At 41.6% G+C, this 25369-nt stretch overlaps 1 protein-coding gene across 1 annotated transcript in view; it reads right to left on the bottom strand.

The window, feature by feature from the left end:
* Positions 1–12222: 12222 nt before the first annotated feature.
* The window catches only part of VSX1 (visual system homeobox 1), a 74114-nt gene continuing 60967 nt past the window's right edge, over positions 12223–25369 (bottom strand). The window contains exons 3-5 of the mRNA XM_044060173.1: positions 13628–13751; positions 12617–12797; positions 12223–12479 (exon numbers count right to left, since the gene is read on the bottom strand). Of these exons, the coding sequence (XP_043916108.1) occupies positions 12223–12479; positions 12617–12797; positions 13628–13751 (562 nt within the window). The remainder of the gene's footprint in view (positions 12480–12616; positions 12798–13627; positions 13752–25369) is intronic.

Raw genomic sequence — 25369 nt, 5'->3', positions numbered from 1 at the left:
TTAAATATTAGACAATGTGGTGGTTAACATGAAAATTATAATTGCAGGGGACTTTAATTGTGATTTAATGGGAAAATGTAAAACGAAAGGGAAAGATGTTAAAAACTACAGGAACTGATAAAATGTGGTAAATTAGCTGTGTGAAACAAAAGTCAATGGACTTATAGAAGGGGGCACTTGGATGTGAAACTGATTATTTTGTATTATTGGAAGACTTTAGGGTAGCAGAAGTTGATACAGTTGTGACAGTTTTTAGACAATTTAGCAATATGAATGGAGGTGATGGAAGAAATAGAGTCTATTAAAATGGGAAACTGAATAAAAAGAATAAACGAGAAATTATGAGATGAAAACTGAAGAGTGGGAATTGTTACATTTAAAGAAAGATCATTTGACTAAAATGGCTTCTATAAAAAAATATTTTGAATGGTAGATTGAATTTAAAAAGAAGTAAAAAAAATGTTTCCCCCCCAAAGGCAGGATGATGTAAAAAAAAAAAAAAAAGAAGAGAAAGTGGGGTATGGGAAAGTAAAGAAATGTATTAGAGAATTAGGAGAATAATACCATATAATATTATAATATGGAAAAAGAAATATATATAAAAGAAACTGAAAAAACTTAAGGCATTGCAGTTTAGGCAGAGATATTATTTACAAGGGAGGATGCAGGGGATATCTGCATATTTGGGCGAAATAGTAAAGGAGGATAATAATATAATGAGAGAAATTAAAATGTAAAAGGAGGGATAAAGAGAACACAAAACAAATTATGACTATTGCAGTACAGCATGTGGAAAACACGTATAAGAGTAAATGAAAAATGAGTAAAGGAAGAATTTGAAAATAAATTACTATTAGTGAATTGGGTGAAATACTTAGGAAAGTAAATGTTGATTGAGTATCAGCCCTGGATGGTATAAGGTATAGAATATATAAGATATTAATGAATGAAAGTGAGTATTTTGTAAATATACTGAAAATGGTTGAAGGAAGGGTTATACAGTGGGATATTAAAAATAATATGAAAGAAAGATAAGAAAAATAAAATAAAATAAAAAAATGGAGACCCATCATATTAAATAACAGAGGATATACATTTTTATGACAATGATACAGAGGAGAATGTAATGTTATGAAAGATGAAGGATATTATGGAAGAAAGTTTATATGGTATAAAAGGGGAAAGGGATGACAAATTGTTGATTATATTATAAGCAAAAGGGAGGATGGGAAATTTATGGTATGTGATATCAGCAAGCCATTTGATACAGTAGGGCATGATGTTTTGTGGGATATTATGGAAAAGTATTGAATACATAATAAAGTTAGTAGAATGTGTATGTCAGCATATCAAAATAACAGAGTGAGAGTGAGAGTGTTAGTGAATGGGTGGTCAAGTAAAGCAATTTGTATGAATTGTAGTATAAGACAAGGATCCCCATGAATGGAATATTGTTTGCACTGGTAATTAATGCAATAGTCAGTGAAGTAGCTTATAAAATGAAAAATGTTAGATATGTGTTGCAAAAGGAAGTGTTGATTCCAGTAGTTTTGCATTACAAAGTATAGCTATTAAGCACAAAATATGGATGAAGGAAGTTTTGATTTGTCTGAATGAATGTTTAAAGGAAATGGGAATGACACTGAATATAGAAAAAAGTGAGTTTGGGTGATGTAGTGAAAACTGGGGTGTTCCTTACCGTATGGTGATCGTTGGCTCTCCGGGTGTCAATGTTCTGACGTGTTGATGCAGTGGATTTTGATGTTGTGGCCATACGATGTACTGATGGCAACCCGTGTGTATGTGTGTGTGTATGACGATTGGATGGGAGAAAGGAAATTCACCCCGGGGATCACGTCAGTCGCCCTGCTAGACAGGGGTCCAGGGAAGTAAATAGTGTGGGAAGAAATAGCCAGGGAATTTTTATGGCTAGGCTTGTATAGGCCCTAGGGCTGATAGCCTAGTACCAACCTATGAACCTATATATACATATATATACATATATATATATATATATATATATATATATATATATATATATGGGAATATTCTGAGAAATGGCAGCTCAGACTTAGTATACTGCATGTATGAACATTCTTTCAGCCATTCAGTCTCTGTGTTTCAGGACTCATTCTAAGCGGGTCCCAACATTTCATATGGTTACTGTATAGTAACACTCCCTGCCAGCTTCAACCACAAAAATGCAGATGATTTAACAAAAGCATAAACTTGATGATGTCTTTGAGACAGAACATTGCTTTTCAAAAATGATGCCTTGCATAAGAACATTCTAATGTAGATCTTCATTCAAGTGTTCTTCTTCCACCAATAAATAATATGACAGCATCTTGCATTGCTTTCTTGCCTATGTTATTTGTTCTAATTTTGCATCAGAAAGATTTTATTAACATGCATTCAGAGCACACCATGAACATGTAAACAAAGTTTCAATTTGCATGTCAATGAGTTAAAATGTTTTGTTTTATATTGACAAAACTAACAGAACACAAACAGATGCATACCAACAGATTGATGTTTATGATATATTACAAAGCATAAATACAGAAAGCCATGTCTGAATAAATTATAATTATTTCATTAGAACTGCAAAAAATGTAAACATAAAGAAAAATATTCAACATATCCAAATAACTAAAGTGCTTTCAGATATAAATACCAAAAGTACAGAAAAAAGATAATACTTCTAAGTATAGTTTATGTATAAAATAATTTTTTAGTTATGACTAGAGTTATCAGAAATTCAAAATCAACCAGAATATGGCTATCTGTTATAAAATTGCATGTTGTGCATATTGTTTGAAAATTTCAACAAGAATGTCATACAAAACTATTGCATATTAACAGTAATATGATTTTTGCAGATTCCATGCAAATCTACATTATTACTGACTGACAAGGCAGCTTGGATTGATAATACTATAGCTAATAGGAGGACTGTATACCTTTAATTGTAGGCTTTCTGTAGTAGCCAAGGGGGTCTAGAACTGTACAGGCTACCATCAAAAAATATGTGCAGCCATGTCATTAGAATTTCATTATTAGTATGTAGATGCACTCCCTGATTTAGAATGGTTTCTCCACTCAGTAACATCAATGCCATTAACAGGTGACTCACTTGTATTTACTGTGGCTCTGTAGAACTAGTGAAGCCAATTTGTTTCCCACTTTTCTGACTCATCTTGGTGTACAGTTAAGCATAAGACTTTACCAATATGCAAACAATTTTCTACACAGAATACCTATGTCCAAAACAATTGCAGCAGCATAGTTTTGCCAGGAGATTTTGTCATTATCCAAATTTCCTGCACACTGACACATTAGGGTGGTTACTATTGCTGTCTGACAGTGCTTGGTTCTCAAATCAAGTTATTGGTTGGGATGGGTGTCTTTTGTGTGGAATCTGCATGTGTTCTCTGTGACTATATAGGCTTTCACCAAGTGCTCTGGTTTCTTCCCACATCCCAATGGCATGCTATAGAGGAACTGGCAGTTATCTAAATTACCCTTGGGTGCATGTGACATGTAGGAGGAAGTTTGTGTGAGCATATTGTGGTAAGCATTCTGCCTGGGATTCATTCCTCTGTTTTCATCCACTGACTGCCAGGGTGGGCCTTAGCTCCCCTCTCAGCCCTGAAATGGATAAAAGGGGGTAATCAGAAAATAACGAACAATTATTTATATCTAAAACATGAATACAGCACTATGGTTTTGCCTGTATGCAGTTGTTGCAGACATATAGTACTATACAAATCATTTGTTTACTGCAAGACATGCACCCAAAATGTAGAGTCTCAGACAGAACCTATGCAGATTTTAAGACATCAATATGAAGTATGGGGAAAGAACAAGTCAGTGAGCTAAACAGATTTCTTTATAGGAAAGGTGAGTAACTTCTTCAAAAAACAGCAGTGTGAGGATTCAGGAAAGGGTATGCACAAGACTGGTAAACAGGTGTTGTACTCCTGCTGGTATTACAAGAGGCACAACACTATGCATTATTTTTTTCTGAACAAGGGACAGGGAAATTGTGTTTTTAATAATAATGTATTATGCATGAATGAATCCAAATTAATTATTTTTGCTATAAGAATGCATGCAGAGTTACTTGAAAACTGATAACCCGATGTGTTCTGTAAACATATCTGTTTTTTTAGACCATAGGGATGAATTAGTACTACTGGGATAGATCTTGGAATTATATCTTATCATTTTGCCATATACTAAATTAGCCTGGGTCTGTGTTAGGTTGTTGGAAACGTGCACATCATAAGACTTTGTGACATATTTATGGTGTCTTTAGTAGCCTGAGTCTGTGTTAGGTTGTTGGAAACGTGCACATCAGAAGACTTTGTGACATATTTATGGTGTCTTTAGTTGGTTTAAAAATACTTGCTGAAGCATTCTTCAACCAGAAAACAAATTATAAATGTAGGCCACCTGCTTCAGTGTTTGACTAAATGCTTAAAACTGAAATGCAAAAAAAACAAAAGTTTAGTTCTACTTAAAATAAGCAGAGTCTTACATTTTCAACAGCCAGCTCTTATTCAAAATGCACAATGTGCTTAAATCTGGACAGTATTTAGAAGCAAATCACATATCATGAATAGCAAAGTTACATACAATACATAAATATTTATGACAAATTATTTTTTGTTCTAAGTCATTGAACATGTTAAGATTGCGCATAACTGTAATTTTTTTTGTAATTCTTTACATTTTTATAGTTGTTTTCATCATGTGTTGCTCCTGTAAAAAAAAAAAAAAAAAAAGTTTGGGGCAAGTAGGATTGTAGGATTTATGCAATCAGAAAAATAAATACAAGGTAACCCAACCTTTAAATTACAAGCCCTAGGTTAAACAGGGCATTGCATGTTTTCACGCTCTCTTTTTTTAAACCACTTGCTGTTTTGCTGTCTGAAGCAAATGACACTAATGTAGGCTTGTTCGTGTTAACGTTTCAGAAGTCAATTTTTTTTAATTTTATTGAGCATCCAGGACAATGCATACCTTTCGTTAGGTATCTTTATGTATTACTACAGTACCTCCTTGCTTTTAGCATTCACTCAAGAAAATAAAATATACAGGCATCCGTTTTTCCAACATAGAAGATGATCATAGCAGTATGTTTTGTAAGTGGATCCTATGTTATGAATTACTTATGGTAACAATGTGGTTCACTGTCCAATAGAATAAGAAGTTATGTACCAACCATAACGTTCCATGTTAGTTGTCTTCTTCTCGCCTTCTTACTTGCTGGTTGGGTTAATTATCTCCGACTCGGCCATCTTCAAAAGCTCGAGAGCTGCTTACTGGCTCGAGGCCCCCCTATATCCCATGATGCCTGGCGCTAGATACCCAGATCTCGTTTGGTAAACCTAACTACAGACATAATAATAACAATTATAATAATAATAATAATACAGTAAACTGTAGTAGGGTGCATGAACCTACTGGAGAGACTGATAGTGAGAAGTAATAGCCAGAGAAGACTCAGCCAGTGATAAAAAAACTTAAGGAACTCTTCTCGGTCTACTAGGATAGGGGGATGGAGGGTGGGACGCAAGAAAGAAGGCGAGAAGAAGACAACTAACATGGAACGTTATGGTAGGTACATAACTTCTTAATGTTAAGTTGTCTATCTCGCCTTCATTCTTGCTGGTTGGGACAGCATCCCTAGCACCTCAATCCTGGGTGGCTCATCGGAACAGACTCTTCAGAACAGTGAAACCAAAATCAGCTCTGCTCCTGGAGGCCACATCCAGCTTATAATGTGAAATGAAGGTATGAGGATTGGCCCATGTAGCTGCTGCACAAATAGTTTCCATTGGCAATCTTGCCTGAAAGACCACTGAAGTAGCTAGAGCTCTAGTGGAGTGACCTTTTGGTTTAGCAGGAAGCTCTTCATTCCTTAACTGATATATAAATGTAATAATAGATGTCAACCACCTAGATAAGGTTACATTCAACACCGGTATACCTTGTTTACCCTCAGCATAGAACAGGAACAACTGGTCTGATTTTCTGATTTGCTTGGTTCTATGCAAGTAAAAGCGTAATTGTCTATGAACGTCCAACTGATGTAATTTGTATTCCGCTTTGTTGGAATAATTTGGAAAAAACACAGGTAGGTCAATGGACTGATTTAAATTATTATCAGAAGCAACCTTTGGAGGAAAGGAAGGGTTAGTCCTAAGAGAAACTCTATCATTGTGAAAAACTAGGTAAGGAGGACGAACACAAAGAGCCTGAAGTTCAGAAACTCTTCTAGCCAACGTAATTGCAACCAGAAGAAGGGTTTTCCAAGAAAGAAACTTCAAAGAACAAGAAGCTGCAGGTTCAAAGGGGGGAGCAGTATCAGGGAAGCTGAAATCAAATTCAGATCCCACGGAGGCGGGGGATCTCTTACTGGGGGCCTGAGTAGAGTGGTCCCTTTAAGAAAGGCTTTACAAAGCTTATGGGACATGATGCTTGTATCAGATAGGCCCGTATGAAAGTTTGAAATTGCAGCTAGCTGAACTCTAACCGTGGCAGAAGAGGATCCAGCTCAAAAAAGTTCCGCTAGAAATTCTAAAATATGGTGCACAGGGGCTGAAAAGGGATCTATATTCCTGGTCTCTGCCCATAAGGAAAAAACGTTTCCACTTTCTAGCATAAGTTTTTCTAGTGGTAGACTTATGTGAGGATAAGATGATTTCACGCACCGAGTGGGAGATGTTCGGAAGCCTGGCTAAGGTCGGAAGTGGAGCAACCAAGCAGTGAGCTGGAGAGATTGAAGAGATTGGTGCAGCCCACCCGATTGATGGATCAGGAGGTCTGGAAGTGTGTCCAGGGTCCAGGGCTGCTCCAGAAGGTGATGATGCAGGAACGGGAACCAAATTTGTCGAGGCCAGTAAGGGGCAATGAGGATCATCTTGCATCCCAATGTGGTAGCTTTCTGAATTAATTTGGGAATCAGGGGAAATGGAGGGAATGCATAAAGAAGTTCCTGAGGCCAATCGTGAACTAGAACAACTCTGGGGAAGTGTCCGGGAAGAGGGAGGAGAGAGAAGAAATTATCGCACTTGCTGTTGAAGGGGGTGGCAAAAAGGTTGCAGCAAGGCTGACCCTATTTGCGGAAGATTTTGCCCGCCACAGTCTGATTGAGAGACCACTCGTGAGGCATGAGAATTGCTCTGCTCAGCCTGTCTGCTATAACGTTGGACTTCACAGGGATGTGCACTGCTATCAGAAACCGTTGGGAAGAGATCATCCACTGCCAAAGTCTGAGTGCTTCTTGGCATAAGGGGTAGGACTTGGTTCCGCCCTGCTTGTTGATGTACCATACTACTGACATATTGTCTGTTTGAATTGCAATAGTCCCGGTAGGAAGAGAGTTCTGAAGAGCTTGCAATGCTAAAAGCACGGCCCTCATCTCCAAGACGTTTATATGCAGATGGTACTCGTGAGGCTGCCAGGTGCCTTGGACTGTTCTGCCCTGAAAATGACCCCCCCCCACCCGATCAGGGAGACATCCGTGGTCACCGTAGCTACCGGAGGAGGAAGAACAAATGGTCTGCCCTGGTGTAATGATGGGGAAACCATCCACCAAACAAGTTGGTTTTTGCATGACTGTGTGATCATTATCATGTGAGACATTGGGAGTTGCTGGAAGGACCATTGTGTGAACAGCATCCACTGAAGAATCCTCATGTGAAAACGTACAAGGAGGTCTAGTATGATAGCCACTGCCATGAGACCCAATGTTCTTAGGACGAATCTGGCCTGAATTTTTTTGCATCCTAATAAGACCTGCACATGTTGTCGGATGTCTAACACTCTGTCTACTGGAAGTCTCGCTGACATGTCCTTTGTATTTAAGTTTGCGCCTATAAAGGTGATAGATTGACAAGGCGACAATGCAGACTTTTCGAAATTTATTGTGATGCCTAGTTTGGAGCAAGTTTGGATGGTGTAGTCTCTGGCTTGCAGCAGGTGATGCCTGGTGGTTGCAGTAAGGAGCCAGTCGTCTAAATATGGAAACACCTGGAATCCTTGCCATCTCAGGTGAGCGGTAACTACTGCCAAACATTTGGTGAACACCCTGGGGGCTGTGGTGAGACCAAAAGGCAGAGCTCTGAACTGATAATGACTGGCACCCAGCCGGAAGCGGAGGAATCTTCTGGAGCATCTGTCCATTTTGATATGGTAGTACGCGTCCTGAAGATCTATGGAGCACATCCAATTGTCCTGACCCAGAAAGGGTAAAATGGACTGTAGCGTGACCATCCGGAACTTCGTTCTTTGAACAGACCTGTTTAGTCTGCTGAGATCCAGAATGGGTCTCCAGTCCCCTGTCTTTTTTGGTACCAAAAAGAACCTTGAGTAAATTCCGCATCCTTGCTGGTCTGCTGGGACTGACTGGATGGCTCTTTTTCTTAGCAGTTTTGAAATTTTTTGAACTGCTTGATCCCTTAGATTGGGTGGAACATTTGGAAGAGATTTGTTGGCAATGTAGGGAGTGCAAAGGAAGGGGATTTTGTAGCCTTCGGATATGATAGACAGTACCCATTTGTCTTGTGTTATACTTTGCCAGGCTTTTGGGTACAGCGATAATCTTCCCCCGACTGCCTCCGAAGGTGGACAGCCGGGCAGCACCTCAGGGATGCTGGAAGGGCTTGTCAGAGAAAGATTCTCTTTGGCCCTGATTTTGCGGACCCCCTCTGCCCCAAGGGCGGCATCTATTGTTGTTCCCTCCTCTGCCCCTGGAGGGGAACTCTCCACGTGTGTCAGGCACGGCTCCCTGGGGTTTCCAGAACAACATCTTCCCACTCTTCTGACCCTTGGGATACGGTCTTGAAGGAGTGGAAAAACTGACTCCGACAGCAGAGAGAGTCTTGCCTTCCTGCTCACACCTGGTAAGGGTATCCTTCACCTGTGGTCCAAAAAGAGCAGAACCATCAAAGGGGGTGTTGGTGAAAGACGCCCTGAAGGGTTCTGCAAAGTTACATAACCGCATCCAAGCATGCCTCCTCAAGGCCACGCCTGTGCCTGCAGCTCTACTCGCACCATAGACTGCATAAGAGATGAGCTGCATGGAGGAGTTTACTACCGAATTAAGAGTCGCCAGCTGGGAGCCAACCTTAGCCTGGGCCCCCGCAGCTGATGGATCTTGAAGGGTATCTCCTAGCTCTTTGAGGAGATCCCTTTGAAGGTGGGTAAAGTGGCACAAGTAGTTCAGCGACCTCATGGAGAAGGTCGCTGAGGAAAACATCCGCTTCCCATATCTGTCCATCGTCCTAGATTCCTTATTAGGGGGATGGACAGACGAAGAAGTTTCAGCCAACTCCTTTTTTGTGGCCACTGCTACCACCATGGCATCAACGGGAACACCCTTGGTCAGAAATTGCTCGTCTTGTGGGGCAGTAATACATTTTGTGGGCCTGCGGGGAGTTGGTTCCATTGTGTCTGGAGCTGACCACGCCTTTCGAGCCACCACAGACATCAGTGGATCGAAAGGCGGAGACACCCAGGAGGTGGAGGGTCGGGAACCAAACGCGTCCAGGAATACCGACTCATCCTCGGAAGGGTTAAGGGTAGTCCAGTTCCCCCTCTGCCTAAGAATCTCAAGGATGTCTGAGAAGGAGATGTCCTCATAGGGGGATCTCGGGGACCCTTCCGACTCCTCCAAGTCGGTATCTGAAGTGACAGACTCAGGGGAGTCAAGATGCTTCCTCTTGCATTTCCTCTTTCGAGGGGGCTCCTCTGAATGAACGAGGAGGCCTCAGAAGAGGAAGATACATCCAATGGGGTGCCCTGGAGCGTTTGTTCCCCACGCTTGGGGTCTGGAGGAGGGGCAGAGGCAGGAGCAGGCACCATGGGGGAAGGAGCCGATGAGGCTGACCGTGAGGCTGACTCAGATGCCAGCACACGCCTCATGACCTCGAAGGCGCCTCTTCCCGATATCAGAGAAGGCTCCGGCTCCGAAGAGACCGGAATCCTTCCCGGCACCGAGAGAGACGGCTCCGAAGCCGATGTAGGAGCCAAACTCACCTGCGCCAAAGCTCCGAGAGGGAGAACGACGAGGGAGTCTCGGCGCCCAGATCTCTCCAAGGACGGCACCATGGAAGAGATCAGAACCGACGACGGAACTGAAAGGGTAGGTATCGGTGCCGATGGTCCCACGATCCCAGCCTCAGCATGCTCCGGCTCTGAGCTCAAGGGATGAGTCAAAGGAGGAACTACTGCAGAGACAGGTAGAGCCGAACCCTGATGATGGGGGCTGGATAGCATTTTAGCCAGGGCCTGCGATTTTAAAAGCCTGCTCACCACTCTCTCCAAATCATGGTCAGATAGTCTAGATGACCAAGAAGAGTGGGATTGGTGACTTCACTCCGATTGCAACAAGGGCGACCCTGGAGCCGAGTGTATCAACTCTAAGGATGGTGATCTGGAGCATTTTCGACTCCCTGATGGTTCCGACAGAAGAGTCAGGGCCGACTGGGAGATAGGTACTTCAGTTCCAGCCGGAATCGAAGTTGAAGCAGACGCCACACCTGATGACGGCTTCGAACTTGGAGCCAGCGGCTTCGATGGCTTGGAAGGTTTCACTGACTGAGCCTTGGCCGGTGATCCTTCAGGTTTAAGCAAACCCCTAAGAATAAGCTTATTCATACGCTCCTGCAGGACTTTTGGACTAAAGGCGTGACACACCGAACAAGAGTCCTACAGGTGTAGGGTGCCCAAGCAATAGACACAAGAAGTGTGACCATCTATCAGTGACATTTTCTGACAGCATGAGTCACACTTCTTGAATCCAGACACTTTCGTGTCTTTAGACATTCCTGTAAAGGAAAAATCAAAATACAAAGAAAGAGTACAAAGGGAAGTAGGTAACTAGAAAAAAAACATACACAGTCCACACAAGTTACCACACCCTAACAGCACACACACACTCTAATAATAGAAGAAAGGCTAAACGGACCTACCAACTACCACAATTTCTAATGAAAAAATTTTACCACCTTAAAAAAGGAAACAAGGATAAGCCTCTAACTAAAACGGCTTACCTTAAAAAGGAGAACGGGAGTGGGGGAGGGAGGGGAAAACTCTCTAAGAAGAAAACGAGTTTTCAAGGGGGGATTAAACACTAACAAATACCAACAAATACTACGACTATGTATGAACACTAAGTATTCTAACTAATAATATACAAAAAGTTCTAAATATATATCAATAAAGTGAAAAAAATACGACCTGAGCCAGTAAATGCAACCTCGTAGCAGAAGCGGCAAACGAGATCTGGGTATCTAGTGCCAGGCATCATGGGATATAGGGGGGCCTCGAGCCAGTAAGCAGCTCTCCAGCTTTTGAAGATGGCCGAGTCGGAGCCGAGGATCGGCTCCGAACCCAAACAGCAAGAATGAAGGCGAGATAGACAACTTAACATCGGTTAATCCCTGTCAGGCTGAGGGAGGAAGTATGATTCTCCAATTAGGGCACTCCTTAGAGGGTATGGGATTTTTAAAGGTTCCAGTGCATAATTGTCAGTTGCTGAAAAACCCTGAGCAATGTCAACTGACTTTTTTGCAAAGCTTATACCATGGAAAATTATATGTAGTATTGCTTAAGTTTGTTACAGAAGTGTGTAAAATTATTGGCTTTATATTTTGACACAGTTCTTCTAATGTTTACAATGTATGTTGAAAAATTTGCAAATGTTGAAAAACATTGTTTAATTAAGGTTTATAGAACTTTATAAATATAAATATTCTGCTGACATAAGAATATTAGATTTGCTATATTTTATACAACCATATTACAATTATTAAAAACTTTCTCAACATCCTACACATTGAAATTTGTTCCCTGGAAATGCTTTATATATATATATATATATATATATATATATATATATATATATATATATATATAGTTTGATATCTTTACTACCGCTATAGTAATGCAAAATAACAATATGAATCTTCTTAAGTAATTAATGTAAATAGTCTATGTAATGAAATCTAGTCTGCATTCACTACAAACTAGTCATATGAAGCCGTCACATGGAAGGAAAATTCTGTTTAAAATGGATGCAACTTCAGTGAATTTCTTTGCTGCAAAATATATTTTCCTGTGGTAGCTCCCAGCATGAGAAATTGGGTCCCAGTGTGCCAAATTGAAAAAGTCTGAAGCTTGATATACATTTCACATGGAAGTTAACATTCATTGCCTTATTTCTGTTCCATCAGTCCCAATACCAGACTGACAGGAAATGTATCTGTTTTCCTGCTTTGAAGAGCTGGAGAGGTCAATTGCTCTGTCTTCTGACTCTTCTCCTAAGTTGATTTTGCATACATGGAACTGCTGGGAGCTTTCCAGTTTGTGCTTGCAATCATCAGGTGCTAAACTGCTATTTTCTGCTGTTCTGTCACAATTGTCTGCTGTTGTTTTCTGTCCTTCTACTGATTTCTTATGCATACCTTCAGGAAGAAAAAGGTGGAGGTAAACTACTTGCCTTTTTCCCATACAGGTACAGCACACTTACAGCACCAGATACCTACACTAATGACATATGTAAAAATAGCAACTAATAGTGAAAGCAGTAAATGTTTCTTACCAAGAAGCCATGGAGCACAGGATCCCATAAGTCCAGATTTGGCAGAGTTTAGAATTGATTCAGGTAAAGGGATAGAATGTCTAACCATGGCCCCATACAGGCCATATTCTGCCATGACACTGCTTCTGCCCCAGCACTTCTCACGCTTTCTCCACTTTGCCCTCCGATTCTGAAACCACACCTATTCAAAAAGACAACAAATATAAAGGCAGAACTGACATTTGACAAACTGCTACTGGTTTTATGGCTGCATTCTTTAGTTCGGGATGATAAGTATATGCCACAATACAGTGCTACTGCTCTAGATGCCACCCCTGCATTTCCAAGAGAGGAGGATACTGTTAAAGTATATAAGGGAAGATGCCTAACTTTGAAGGAGGTACTAAATACCTTTTTTTCAGTCCACAGTACTGTGGCCTCTATATTAACTATCTCCATATAGCGAGAGTGAAAATAATGGGGGAAAAAGTACAATCAAGAGCAACACAAAGAATTCTGTGTTATTTTACTGTGCTTACATAGCATTTAACTGGAATGGTGGCCAGAAAGACACTTCACAGATAACTTTTGTACTCATTTTGGCATAGTAGACTGCCACAGTCAGTGACCTGCATAAGTTATAGCAGAAGCATTCCTTCTCAGGTATGAAGCAGTACATTAATTCAACAAGGCAGCAGCTCAGAAATTAGTGTTGTTGCCAAACTGTTTGAAAGATAACTATTGCAATTATAATGCAGATTAGTACTGTAGTAGGTGCACAAAACACACCACAGTGATTAAACATTTCTGATGTGGGACATTTGGCAGTTCAACTGTAATTCTGTTATATTTCTGCCACCCATTCACAATCCTTACTAATATAGAAGTTTAAACCCTTCATCCAAATAGCAGGTAAATCTTTTAGAACAGTTATGCCTTGATGTGCAACAATACAAATGGATGGGTCAGCATTTTAATTTGTCTCCTTCTCCACCAGAGATGCACATACTGAGTAAAGAGCATGAGTGTTACCTGTATTCTGTCTTCTGGAAGCTCTGTTTTCATTGCTAACATTTCTCTTGCATAGACATCTGGGTAATGCGCTTCATTAAATGCTTTTTCTAGTTCTTCCAGTTGGTGGGCACTAAACACAGTCCTAAACAAATCACAAAGTTCAGTACTTGGTGACTGCAACTGGTATTATTTTCAGCTGATTTTCTAAAAACTGAATCATATAATCCTGAATATTACAGATTTAACAGAATTAAATTTAATGAAATAATGTCAAGGAATATAAATCATTTTAAATATAAAAATTGCTCAGACTTCAATGGATATCCTAGATACAATTTGTTTTCTTTAGTTCTTTGATGTAGCAGTCTTAATCCATTTAGTGTTAAATGTACTATGACCAGCTGTATATTCAAAATGAAATACCCAAGTTCCTTTTATTTTATAGTGTCACACTTGAAGAATAATTTAAAATGCAATGTATTTTATAGTACATGCACTAAACGTACATTTACATGACTTGATATACTTCCCTTCCAACATAAGCATAAAATATGACATATCTTGTACATATATAAAATGTACAAGGGATTATGACTGGGTCATTCATCATAACCAACGTTTTATGTGTTGGAGATATGGATGACAAAAAATTCAGCCTGACAGCAGAACAAAGACAAGCTCTAGAAAGGGAATGCTGACATTCATGTCAAGAACTTACGACAACCAAGTTCTGTTCAGAATGACCCAATTATAATTATTTGTAGTACATTGTTTTTGATGACCTGATGAACTACAAGTTACAGGAAAAAAATGCAAGAGCACCAAGTGTTTAACAGCTTTGAAAGCTGTAAAACACTTATCACTGTCTCACAGACATGTCCAGAAGTGTTGTGCCCCTCAGATCATTAGATGGCTTTAAAATTGTTAGACACTTCACTCTACTGTACTTTTTTATTTATTTTTTTAATTATTTGTATTTACTTATTTATTTTGTGTGTAGCAGTGGTGTATATTTCAACTTTTAAAGCTGTGAAAATGATTTAGATGTTGTTCTGTACTGGCTGTAGTAAAAGCTAAAGACTACTGCTCAGCAGTGCTAAAAAGTGCTTAAACAAAACTGTCAAGCATCTTTTTTATGTCAAAAAAGTGATACAAAGTGCATGGTGTGTCATTTATACATTTGTATAAGTTCGGTGTATGTTCCAAGAATCATTCTTGCCATTTGCTTATCAGTTCTAAAGCATATGTTCCTTACCATATACTTCTTATCCACCACTGTGCTGTTTTTTATATCTGTACATATGATTGTATTCCTACTAAATGCAGCTCTTACCCTTACAAATGTAAGAACCAGGCCTCATGTAATCTGTGTTGTGGCTGAAAATGGCCTACAGGATAAATCCACTCACCCATTTAATGAATAAATGCGTGTACATTACCATCAAGTTACCTTACAATGGTCTGCTTTGCTATATGGATCATTCAAAGTTCATGAGAACTCAAAGCAGTAAAATGCCATGGCTATTGATGATCAGACCTATTAATTATTAAATGGCTTTACCAGCTTCTGCAATGCAATATGAAATAGTTCATACTGGTTAACTTCCCACTATCATATATCTTCAAAGGTCACTCCAACATTACTTTCTTGTGTTTGTTAGACTTTGAAAAACTGGTTTCCTTTGTGATAATGCAACCAAATGTAGGATTTTAATAGCCATCATGTATTGTAGCCTTTAAAGCTTGAAATCTAATTGTTCTCAAAGTGTTTGCACCTACTAGCTAACAGATGCCTAGCTGAAAATGAAAGTGGTTTGAAACATTTACCTATGAAGATTAAACAGTTTAGTCACAAAATGAGTATGCACCTTTACATGAAAAAGACAAAGACACTGAATTCTGGTAAAATTGGCCAATTTTTCTGTTGATGGAGAAGAAATAGTAGACATTTTCAGCCTGCTTGGATCAATTATCAGTCAATAATGAAATAAAAAGCAGTCAAGAAGTCTGCTGATAAATTGATCTTAGCAGAATAGCTATGAATGAGCTACCCTTCAAGTACAGACATGCAACTTTCCATACAAATATTTGACTTTTTCACACTACACCATTTCCAGTATTGTATTATGGATATGAAAAGTGGACAGTGAAGAAGTCCCCGCTCCCCAGAAGCACAAGTGATAACACTTCCAATTTCATATTTCAGACCCATCATGCAAAGAGAAAGATCATTAGAAAAAAAAGCAAATATGGCAAGGCTGAAGATCAACGTAAGACAGGAAGACTGACAAAGAAATATATTGAAACAGTAACTACAGTGATGGAAGCCTTCTTATCAGTGATCAGCTATTTGACTGAAAGTAGAAAACAGTTCAAGACAATTATTCATATAGTCAGCATCACTCAATATCAAGTCAACAACACTTAACAACAACAACTTATTGTATGATACAATTTAACACAAAACATAAAAGGAATGTAATTGGTGAGTATTGTACTTTTACTCCATGTACTTTCTTTCTGGAAATTTTTTATAATGAAAGGAACTACTTTCATACATTCAGCCCCAGAGAATTACAAAAAGCCACACACTCTTTACTAACTGTGTGATGCTATGCACAGAGGCACCCTGTATTACTTGTGTCATGCCATGCAGAGGAGGCACCCTATACTCCCTGTGTCATGCTATGTACAGAAGAGGTACCCTGTACTTCCTGTGTCATGCTATGCACAGAGGCACCCTGTACTTCCCATATCATGCTATGTACAGAAGAGGCACCCCATACTACCTGTGTCATGCTATGTACAGAAGAAGTAGCCAGTACCCCCTGTGTCATGCTATGCACAGAGGCACCCTGTATTACTTGTGTCATGCCATGCAGAGGAGGCACCCTATACTCCCTGTGTCATGCTATGTACAGAAGAGGTACCCTGTACTTCCTGTGTCATGCTATGCACAGAGGCACCCTGTACTGCCCATATCATGCTATGTACAGAAGAGGCACCCCATACTACCTGTGTCATGCTATGTACAGAAGAAGCAGCCAGTACCCCCCGTGTCATGCTATGCACAGAGGCACCCTGTATTGCTTGTATAATGCTATGGACAAAAGAGACAACCTGTACTCCCTGTGTCATTCTATGTACAGAAGAGGTACCCTGTACTCCCTGTGTCATGCTATGGGCCCCTGTACTCCCTGTGTCATGCTATGTACAGAAGAGGCACCCTGTTCTCTCTATGTCATGCTATGTAAAGAAGAGGCACCCTGTACTGCCAGTATCATGCTATGTACAGAAGAGGCACCCTGTGCTCCCTGTATCATTCCATGTACAGAAGAGATACCCTGTACTCCCTGTGTTATGCTATGGGCCTCTGTACTCCCTGTGTTATGCTATGTACAGAAGAGGCACCCTGTACTCCCTGTGTCATGCTATGTACAGAAGATGCACCTGTGCTGCCTATGTCATGTGGTGCTGCCTGTCATGCAGTGCACAGAAGACATGCATTCAAGAACATGGAATTGCAACTATTATTTTCATGTGATAAGTGGCATCTAGCAGGAAGACATTTTGCTTTCTCACTGCTCATCAGCACTTTTACTACAAGCCACAACCAATGCATATGAAGTCTAAGTAGTTTGCTTGATTGCTTTATTTATTTAACATTTGTTAACTGAAGTAAATTTAGTTAAACATAATCTTCAATGTCTGGCTATAACAGAAACCAGCTGAATAATAATAATAATAATAATAATAATAGTAATAATAGTAATAATAATACCACCATAACAATAATAATAATCACACCAAGAATGGCTCAATTTTACAGCAGCTATTAGCATGGATAAAAATAGAGAAAACAGTGCAGGGCATCCCAAGCTAAATAATTCAGCTAAGAAGTAGTATATATTATTTAATGATCTGTAATTTAACAACTGATCCTGATAGTTATTTTCAAACATTATCTGCGCCAAAGGGGTAAAAGTAGAATACTGCAAGTTTGAATGTTATCTGTTTAGAAGCAGACAACTGAAGAAAGTAATCTAGCTGAGATAGAGAGAAGCCAGGACTGAAATGTAATGATATAAATAACAACGGGAACAAGCAGTACTTTGCTAAATATATAGAACCAAGCATATTAGGTGGTACAGTCAGTCATTCCATCCATCCATCCTCAATCCCTTTTCCCATTTTGCACATGGGGTTGGGGATGTCAAAGACAATCATCTTAAGCCAAGATTTACACTGCCAGGTGGCTTGCCCTGCCACGGTAGTTCATTCGCACCACTCACTCACACGCAAACACTCTCAACTACAGCCAATTTAGAGTGTCCAATCCACCTACTACATGTCTTTGGAATGTGGGAGGAAACGGGAGCACCTGGAAGAAACCCATGTGACTGCAGGGAGGACATGCAGACTCCACACAGAAGTCACCCCAGCTGAGAATCGAACAGGAGAACCTCTTGTTGTGAGGTGACAACACTAACCGCTGCACCACAGTGGCCACCCACACTACCATGGCCTTGTTCTTGGATATTTAGCAGGATGTAACATAAGAAAGGCAGAGCTCAAGGACTACAAGAGAGTACATCAAGTCTGAGATAGTCATAAAGGCCTCAGTAGTTGTCATATTCTGTTTCTTTCCTAAGTGTTGACGAATGCCTGTTCTATAAGGCTACATCTGATCTGGTTCTTTTTGAAAGTTTATGCCTGCAATGTCCTAGCGAGATAACACACAGGTTACGGTGGAAGATTACTAGCTAGTAGATCTGGGTTCAAAACCTGACTGGGGTACAACTGGGCAGGGGCAGTATCTGTGCAGAAGAAAGAATTAGCAATCTACTTCTATAATATGGCACAAAAGCTCTATGGAGTCTACTACCCACAGAGTTGCCATGAACAGATTTGATTTCAACTCAGGGGCAATTTGCCTTTTTATGCCTGGAATGCTCCATTAAGAGAGCCAGCACTAAACTGGGGAAAGTAATGCTAAAACTAAATTTTAAATAACAGAAAAATGTGACGGACACACTACACAATGCCTTACAACACAATGGAATTTGAGTCTCCTTAAGAGCAGAAGAAATTAGTTATTAAATTCCTTCAAATATAATCATGAGCTATATATGAGAAGTAGAAAATATCACCATTGTATTAAGGCAATCAAGCTTCTTGAAGGCTAGTTGGTCATAACCTTGACAATCAAATCTATGAACTTGAGAACTTAAATGTATACTTCACTGGGTACTGCTTAGCGCAGCCAATCAATGTACATGTGTACTCAGTACTCCTAACTCACTGTACATGCTTACTACAGCAAATGGTATAAATACATTATAAATACTACCATACTATCAGATAAAGATGCAATTCAGTAATAAGCAGCACTAATACAATCACAAACGTGCACGTGATATCAACAGTATATTATGGTTAAGACTGTACTAAGTCAGAAAATGCCCCCTACTCTGATGCATAGCAATCTAGGGGTTAGTAGAAGTATCAAAGGTGTGAAGGGACCCTCACATGGGAGACTGCAGTGGTATGAATCATCCCTGCAAAAATACTTTAAAGTTTTACAGTGAGTTTTGATTTTTGATGTCAGGAAATCACAGTTTAATGACTGAATTTCTCAGCACCATTTCTCTGTCATGAACCCTCGCTATCTATCAGCCAAAGGTCAAACACTAAAATGGTTAGCAGACTCAGGGACTTTAGCAATGAGAAACTTAGATGCCTATGAGCCAGCTACAAAGGTCAGCCCCCTACATGGCATTCAGGTCTTGCTCTTAAATGGGATTCCAGAACCCACGTGAAGATTCTTATACTTCTGCTTCTTATGGCTCATGTGCACTCATTTTCATCCTTCAGCTAAGACTTTTCACAGCTATTTTATTTTCTGGTTGATATTAAATAAACACAGGAACTCACACCTATTTATTTCTTTTTTCTGGAAGCAGCTGCCATTGCAAGGCTACACGAGCTAAAAAATTACAAGAACTAGATCTCACTGTTCCATGAAAGGGGGCCAACCAAATTCCAAATATAGGTGCTAGACGTGTTAGTAAAAAGGAATTTGAAAGATAATGCTGTACACATAGCTGAAAAAAGCCTACAGAGTAAATAACTTCATGTCACACAACTATCCAGTCACCAATATGTTACAGTCCAAACATTACATATCTGAACTCTCCCTCCAATGACTGAATGAGTTTCCGGTCACAGTACAGTTGCTCTTAGCCTTATAAGGCATAACCAGTTGTATGTGCACTACATCTGTGAAATTGGCAACATGCTCCTTGAACAACAGAAGTGAGAAAACCTACACTTTATGGATTTGGAACCAAACATGTTTCAGATTCAATTTGTTGGGTCTTTGAAGAGCTCAGTCAGAAATTACGTTATTCAAGTACTGATATTGAGTAAGTTCTTGCTTCATGTTTTTACAAAACAAATTTTTACTTTTATAAAATGAAGAAAAAGAAAGAGAGGATGGGAAGAGAAGTAGTTAGTTAAAATAGTGGAGGGCACTTAAAGGGTAAGAAGATGACAAGCAGTGTCCCACAGTAGTTTGTTCTGGCCCCTGCTCCACATAATGCGATCATCATCGACCCTACCCAAAGCATAGAACTGTAGATCAGTCACTCCGCAGTACTTCAAACCAGCCAACTGTAGGGGTGTGTCACCTAAGGAATGACCATTAGGAGCAGAATAACAGGTCATGGAGTCAGTGTAAAAAATACAGAACAGGAAAAAGGACCAGGGAGTTATTAACATGGAAAAAGGAAAGCTGTGTAAAATCTTACCATAACCATAGATGTCCTTCTCTTCCATGTTGCAGTATTCTACATGTGGGTTTACCCTTCATCCTTTCACATATGTCTGGCTAGTATTCCAAAGTTCTTCAGTCCCTCAGAGTACGTCGGGCATCTGACGTGGCATCAGGAATGTGGGCCATAAAAGTGATGCCCGTACGCATCAGCCCTCAGAACAGAAAGCCCCAGTCGGAGCCAGTCCTATGAGGGCGTAGCCCACCCAGTGCCATCTACAGAAGCAAGTGCAACCTGACAGGACGGGAAGGAATACTGCAACATGGAAGAGAAGGACATCTATGGTTATGGTAAGATTTTACATAACTTTTCTATGTCCTGCTATTCCAATGTTGCAGTATTCTACATGTGGGTGAGTGCCAAAACTCACTGTGACTAGGGGGTGGTCTGGTAGAAGTTTCTAGGAATCCATGAAGGATAGCCCTGGCAAACCCCACCCTGGCCCTAGAGATATGGTCCAACTTGTAATGTTTGCTGAAGGTGTGCACTGAGGACCAAGTAGCTGCTACCAGTATTATGCTGGTGTCTAGCCTCTTAAATAAGGCTCCTGAGGCCATAGCTCTGGTAGAGTGGGCTTTAATATTGCCCTGCAAGGCTTTCCCATGGTATGTGCAACAAAAGGAGATGATCCTGGATATCCAGGCCGAAATGGTCTGTTTGGTCACTGCTTTCCACAGGACTCTGAGGTGGAAAGAGACAAAAAGTTGGTCAGACTTGGGCATGAAGGAGGGGTTAGTTCTGAGAGTAACCCTGTCAAGGTGGAAAACTAGGAATGGTGGGTTAACCATCAGAGCTTGTAGTTCTGAGACCCTCCTAGCTGAGGTCAGAGCCACCAATAGAATCATTTTCCATGTGCAAAGCTTTAGAGGAGCTTTATTTGATGGCTCAAAGGGAGCTAAGGTGAGTTTCTCCAGAACATAGTTAAGATCCCAGGGAGGAAGGGACGATTTCCTGGGGGGTCTTAGGTGAAGTACCCCTTTGAGGAAGACTTTCGAAGGTAGTCTGGATGCAAGGGGGGGATCCAAAGAGAGGCAGGCCAAAATTGCAGACATGTGCTTTTATGGAGGTGTAGGCCAAACCTTTCTGCAGTAGTTCACACAGGTAAGACAGGATTAGAAGAATGTCGCTTGTCAGTGAGTCCAACTGTCTTTTGTGACACTATATGGAAAACCTTTTCCACTTAGATAGGTACAATTTTCTTGTGTTGGGTTTCCTGGCCTCCTGCAGGACACTGAACACATCCTCATTGTACAGGTGTCTGAAGGGGATCAGAATCCTATCTGCCACAGGGTGAGATGTAGAGACTGCCACTGTGGATTTATCTGAGATCCCTTGTGCTGTGTGATGTGATCAGGTCCACTGAGGGGGGTAACTTGTTGTGATTGCCCTTGGACAAATAGAGGAGAAGGGGAACCAGTGCTGTCTTGGCCAGTGGGGAATCACCAGCAAGATTTTTGGTTTGTCCTGCTATATTTTCAGCAGCACCTTTTGACTCAGAAGGAAGGAGGGAAAGCGTACAGAAATGTCCCCTTCCAAGGAATTGAGAAGCCATCTGTTGCCAGTGCCTTGGGGTCTGGTGTCCTGGTGCAAAAGACAAGTAGTTGCCTGTTGGTGGAGGAGACAAACAGGTCTATTTGAGGTGTACCCCACGTGTGGACCAGATCCAGGAAGACTTCTCTGAGAAGCATCCATTTGTGGTTGTTTGTGATGGTTCTGCTAAGATAGTCTGCCTGGACATTGAGGAGGGAGGGGATGTAAACTGCCTGTAAAGTAATCCCCCGTGAGGAGGCTAGCTCCCATACAAGTAGAGTTAGTCTGCAAAGGAGGTAGGACTTGGTCCCTCCCTGTTTGTTGAGATATCACTGGACAGTGGTATTGTCTGTGAAAATCCTTTAGTGGCCCTGGATCCTCCATAGGAATGCCTGCAGAGCTAAAAGGATACCCATCATCTGTCTGACATTGATGCACTCTAATGAGTGTGAGATTGGCCACACACCTTGCACGTCTTTGGCCCAGTGTGGCTCCCCAACCCAAATTTGAGGCATCTGTATACATGATCTGTTTGGGTGGGGGTGGCTGGAGAGGCAGTCCTGGGTTGTTGGTCACGTGTACCAGCCACCATTAAATTTCTTGTTTCAAACAAGGTAGGAGGGGGACCCTGAATTCCAGGGGGTGAGAATGTTGGGTCCAGACTGACCGAAGGTACCACTGGAGCTTCCTCATGTGCAGTCTTGCTAAGGGGAGCACGGGAATAGTGGCTACCATGTAACCCAGGAGTCTCAAATACTGTCTGGCTGTCAGTTGTGATGCTTGGAGCATGCAGAGCAGGTGGTCTGTAAAGGAAACTACTTTGTCTGGTGTCAGGAAGGCCTTTATGAGGTCTATGCGAATCCTGCACCCCAGGAAGACAATGTCCTGAGTGGGCTCCAGGTGAGATATTTGGTAATTTATCTAAAATCCTAGAGACTGCAATACGGTCAGAAGAAACTGAGCATGAAAAGTTAAGATCTTCTGATTGTCAGCCTAAATTAGCAGGTCGTCCAAGTAGGGGAAAATTTGGATTTCCTGGGTCCTGCAGTAGGCGACGACTGGAGCCAGACATTTTGTGAAGACCCTGGGTGCAGTGGAAACCCCAAAGGGCAAGGCAGAAAATTGAAAGTGGGATAAGCCCACTAAACATTTCAGGTATTTCCTGAATGTGGGTTTTATTGGGATGTGCAAGTAAGCATCTTTTATGTCCAGGTTTGCCAAGAATCCTTGGGCCAGGAGCAGGGGGAAGAAGTTGGGTAGAGTGAGCATTCTGAAGGTGGGGAGCTTTAGGAAAGGGTTGAGAGGTGAGAGATCTAGTACAGGTCTCCATGGTCCTTCCTTCCCTGGTATCAGAAAAATTCTTGAGCAAAAACCTCTTCCTTTTCCTTCCAGAGGCACTGGTTCTATGGTGCCTTGGGTCAGCAGTGTTTACAATACAGGCTGCAGCAGGTGGAGCCAACTGGTGGGTGGCTGAGGAATGCCTTTACATACAGGAGGGGAGATCCAGGACATGAAATAGCCATTCTGAATGATGGAAAGGACCCATTTGTCTGAGGTGATGTAGGACCACACAGGAAGACAGTAACAGAGGCGGGCAGACAGGGGTAGAGAGGTGAGGAGGGGGTGGTAAGACTGGCAGGTAGTCAGACATTACCTGCCCTGTCTTGAAAGGGAGGCCTCTGGCTGGGGACTGGAGAAGCTCTAGCTGGAGGAGGCTGATTTCTAGGAGGTCTCCTGGTCCTAGTGGGAGCCATGAGTCAAGACTGTTTTCTTATGAACTGAGTCTTGGCAGGGTAGTTCCTGTGGAACCTAGAAATGGGTGAGACTAGCAGGTGTTTACGGTCCTGCATTTCCTTGCCTTTTTGTTGCAGAGACTTGAAGAGGTCAGCAAACTTAGAGCCAAATAAGGTGGAGTGATCTAAGGAGGCATCAGTCAGCTTAGCCCTGAAATCATCAGGGAGAGGCTGCAGGCGTAGCCAAGAATATCTCAAGGCAGAAGATAGTACAGCTGACTAGCTGAGGCTTCAGCTGCATCATAACTACACCTTATGGAGTGTCTGTTCACCTGAGAGGTGAGAGGTGAGAGCTAGGAGGGAGGACAGGGAGGCTTTGGCTGCACAATCTGGGATTTTCACCAAGTCCTTGGAGGCTTTTTCCAGCAGGGCTAAGGAGTATTTGGCCATGTGAGTTTGGTAGTTGGCAGCCCTGAAGGCCAGAGTGGCAGAAGTACAAATCTTCTTGCCCAGATGCTCTATTGTCTTGCTGTCCTTGTCAGCTGGGAGAATAGTAGAAGTGCGTAACAGTTTGGTAGCCCTATCAGTGGAGATGGAGATAGTGGCAGGGTCATTTGGAGGGAACTTTATCAGGAACTTCTCTGTTTCTGGAACTTTGTACTGTCTATCAGCCCTGTGTGGGGCTGGAGGCTGTGAGTCAGGGTTGTGGGATGCTGCAGAAAAGGCATCCAGAAAGGCCAGCAGAATAGGAGGTACAGCTGAAGGGTTGGGAGTGTCCATCTGTATAAGGTCATAGAATCTCTTCTGTACTTCAGTCATGACAGTGGATTCCCACTTGAAGTGGTCTTTCATTTTACTAATAGTCTCTCCAAAGATTAAATCTTCTGCCGGGGAGTCAGGGTCAATGGAGTCTTCTTCAGGGGGAGCCATAGCCCAGTGGAGAGGAGATCTGAGAAGTGTGGGAGAGAGAGTCCTCTGAGGAGGAGACTGAAAGTTCCCCTTCGTCTCTCCTGGTAGTGTCCAAGGTCAGAAGCCTAGGACTCAGGAGTGGAGGGACAATGGTAGGGCTTCCTACCAAAGTCGGAGGTAGGGCCATAAAAGCATTGAAGAGATTCTGGCTGAAGGCTTGCCAATCTGGCGTTCTTTCAGGTAGTGGAGAAAGATGTTTTGTCTTTTGCTTTTTCTTTAGCGGCCTAGCTGGCGTCCGGGTAGGAGAAGGCCTTGAGTCAGAGGGCCCACTGAGAAATCTGGTCCCCCCTCCTCGGCGACTGGAGCAAATGCTGGTAGTGTCTCTACGGACGTGCTGTCTGGTCGAGATTGTGTGGCTTTTTTATGGTGGAAGCCGATTCCTCTGCCAGGCCAATGCTGGCCACAGGTTGATGTACTGTCGCTAAAGGCACAGTGGAAGAGGTAGGCCACATAGGCTTGGGCCTCTTCTTCGACGGTTCTACTGGGGTGTCAGTAGTGCCTTCCATCCCTAACGCAAGCTGTTTTAACCACTGGTTCTCGAGATAAAGGTTTAAATCCTGCAATCAGTGACAAAGGATATTATGGGCGAACGCTTGGCAGATAGGGCAGGACTCGTGGTTGTGTTCTTTTCTCAGACAAAAAAGGCACTGGTCGTGAGTGTCCTTATGGGAATCAGCTGGCCACACTTACACTTG

This window comes from Protopterus annectens, chromosome 1.part2, assembly GCF_019279795.1.
Source record: "Protopterus annectens isolate FY-2018-M chromosome 1.part2, PAN1.0, whole genome shotgun sequence".
NCBI classification, from domain to species: domain Eukaryota; kingdom Metazoa; phylum Chordata; order Ceratodontiformes; family Protopteridae; genus Protopterus; species Protopterus annectens.
This window is presented reverse-complemented; position numbering and strand designations above follow the sequence as displayed.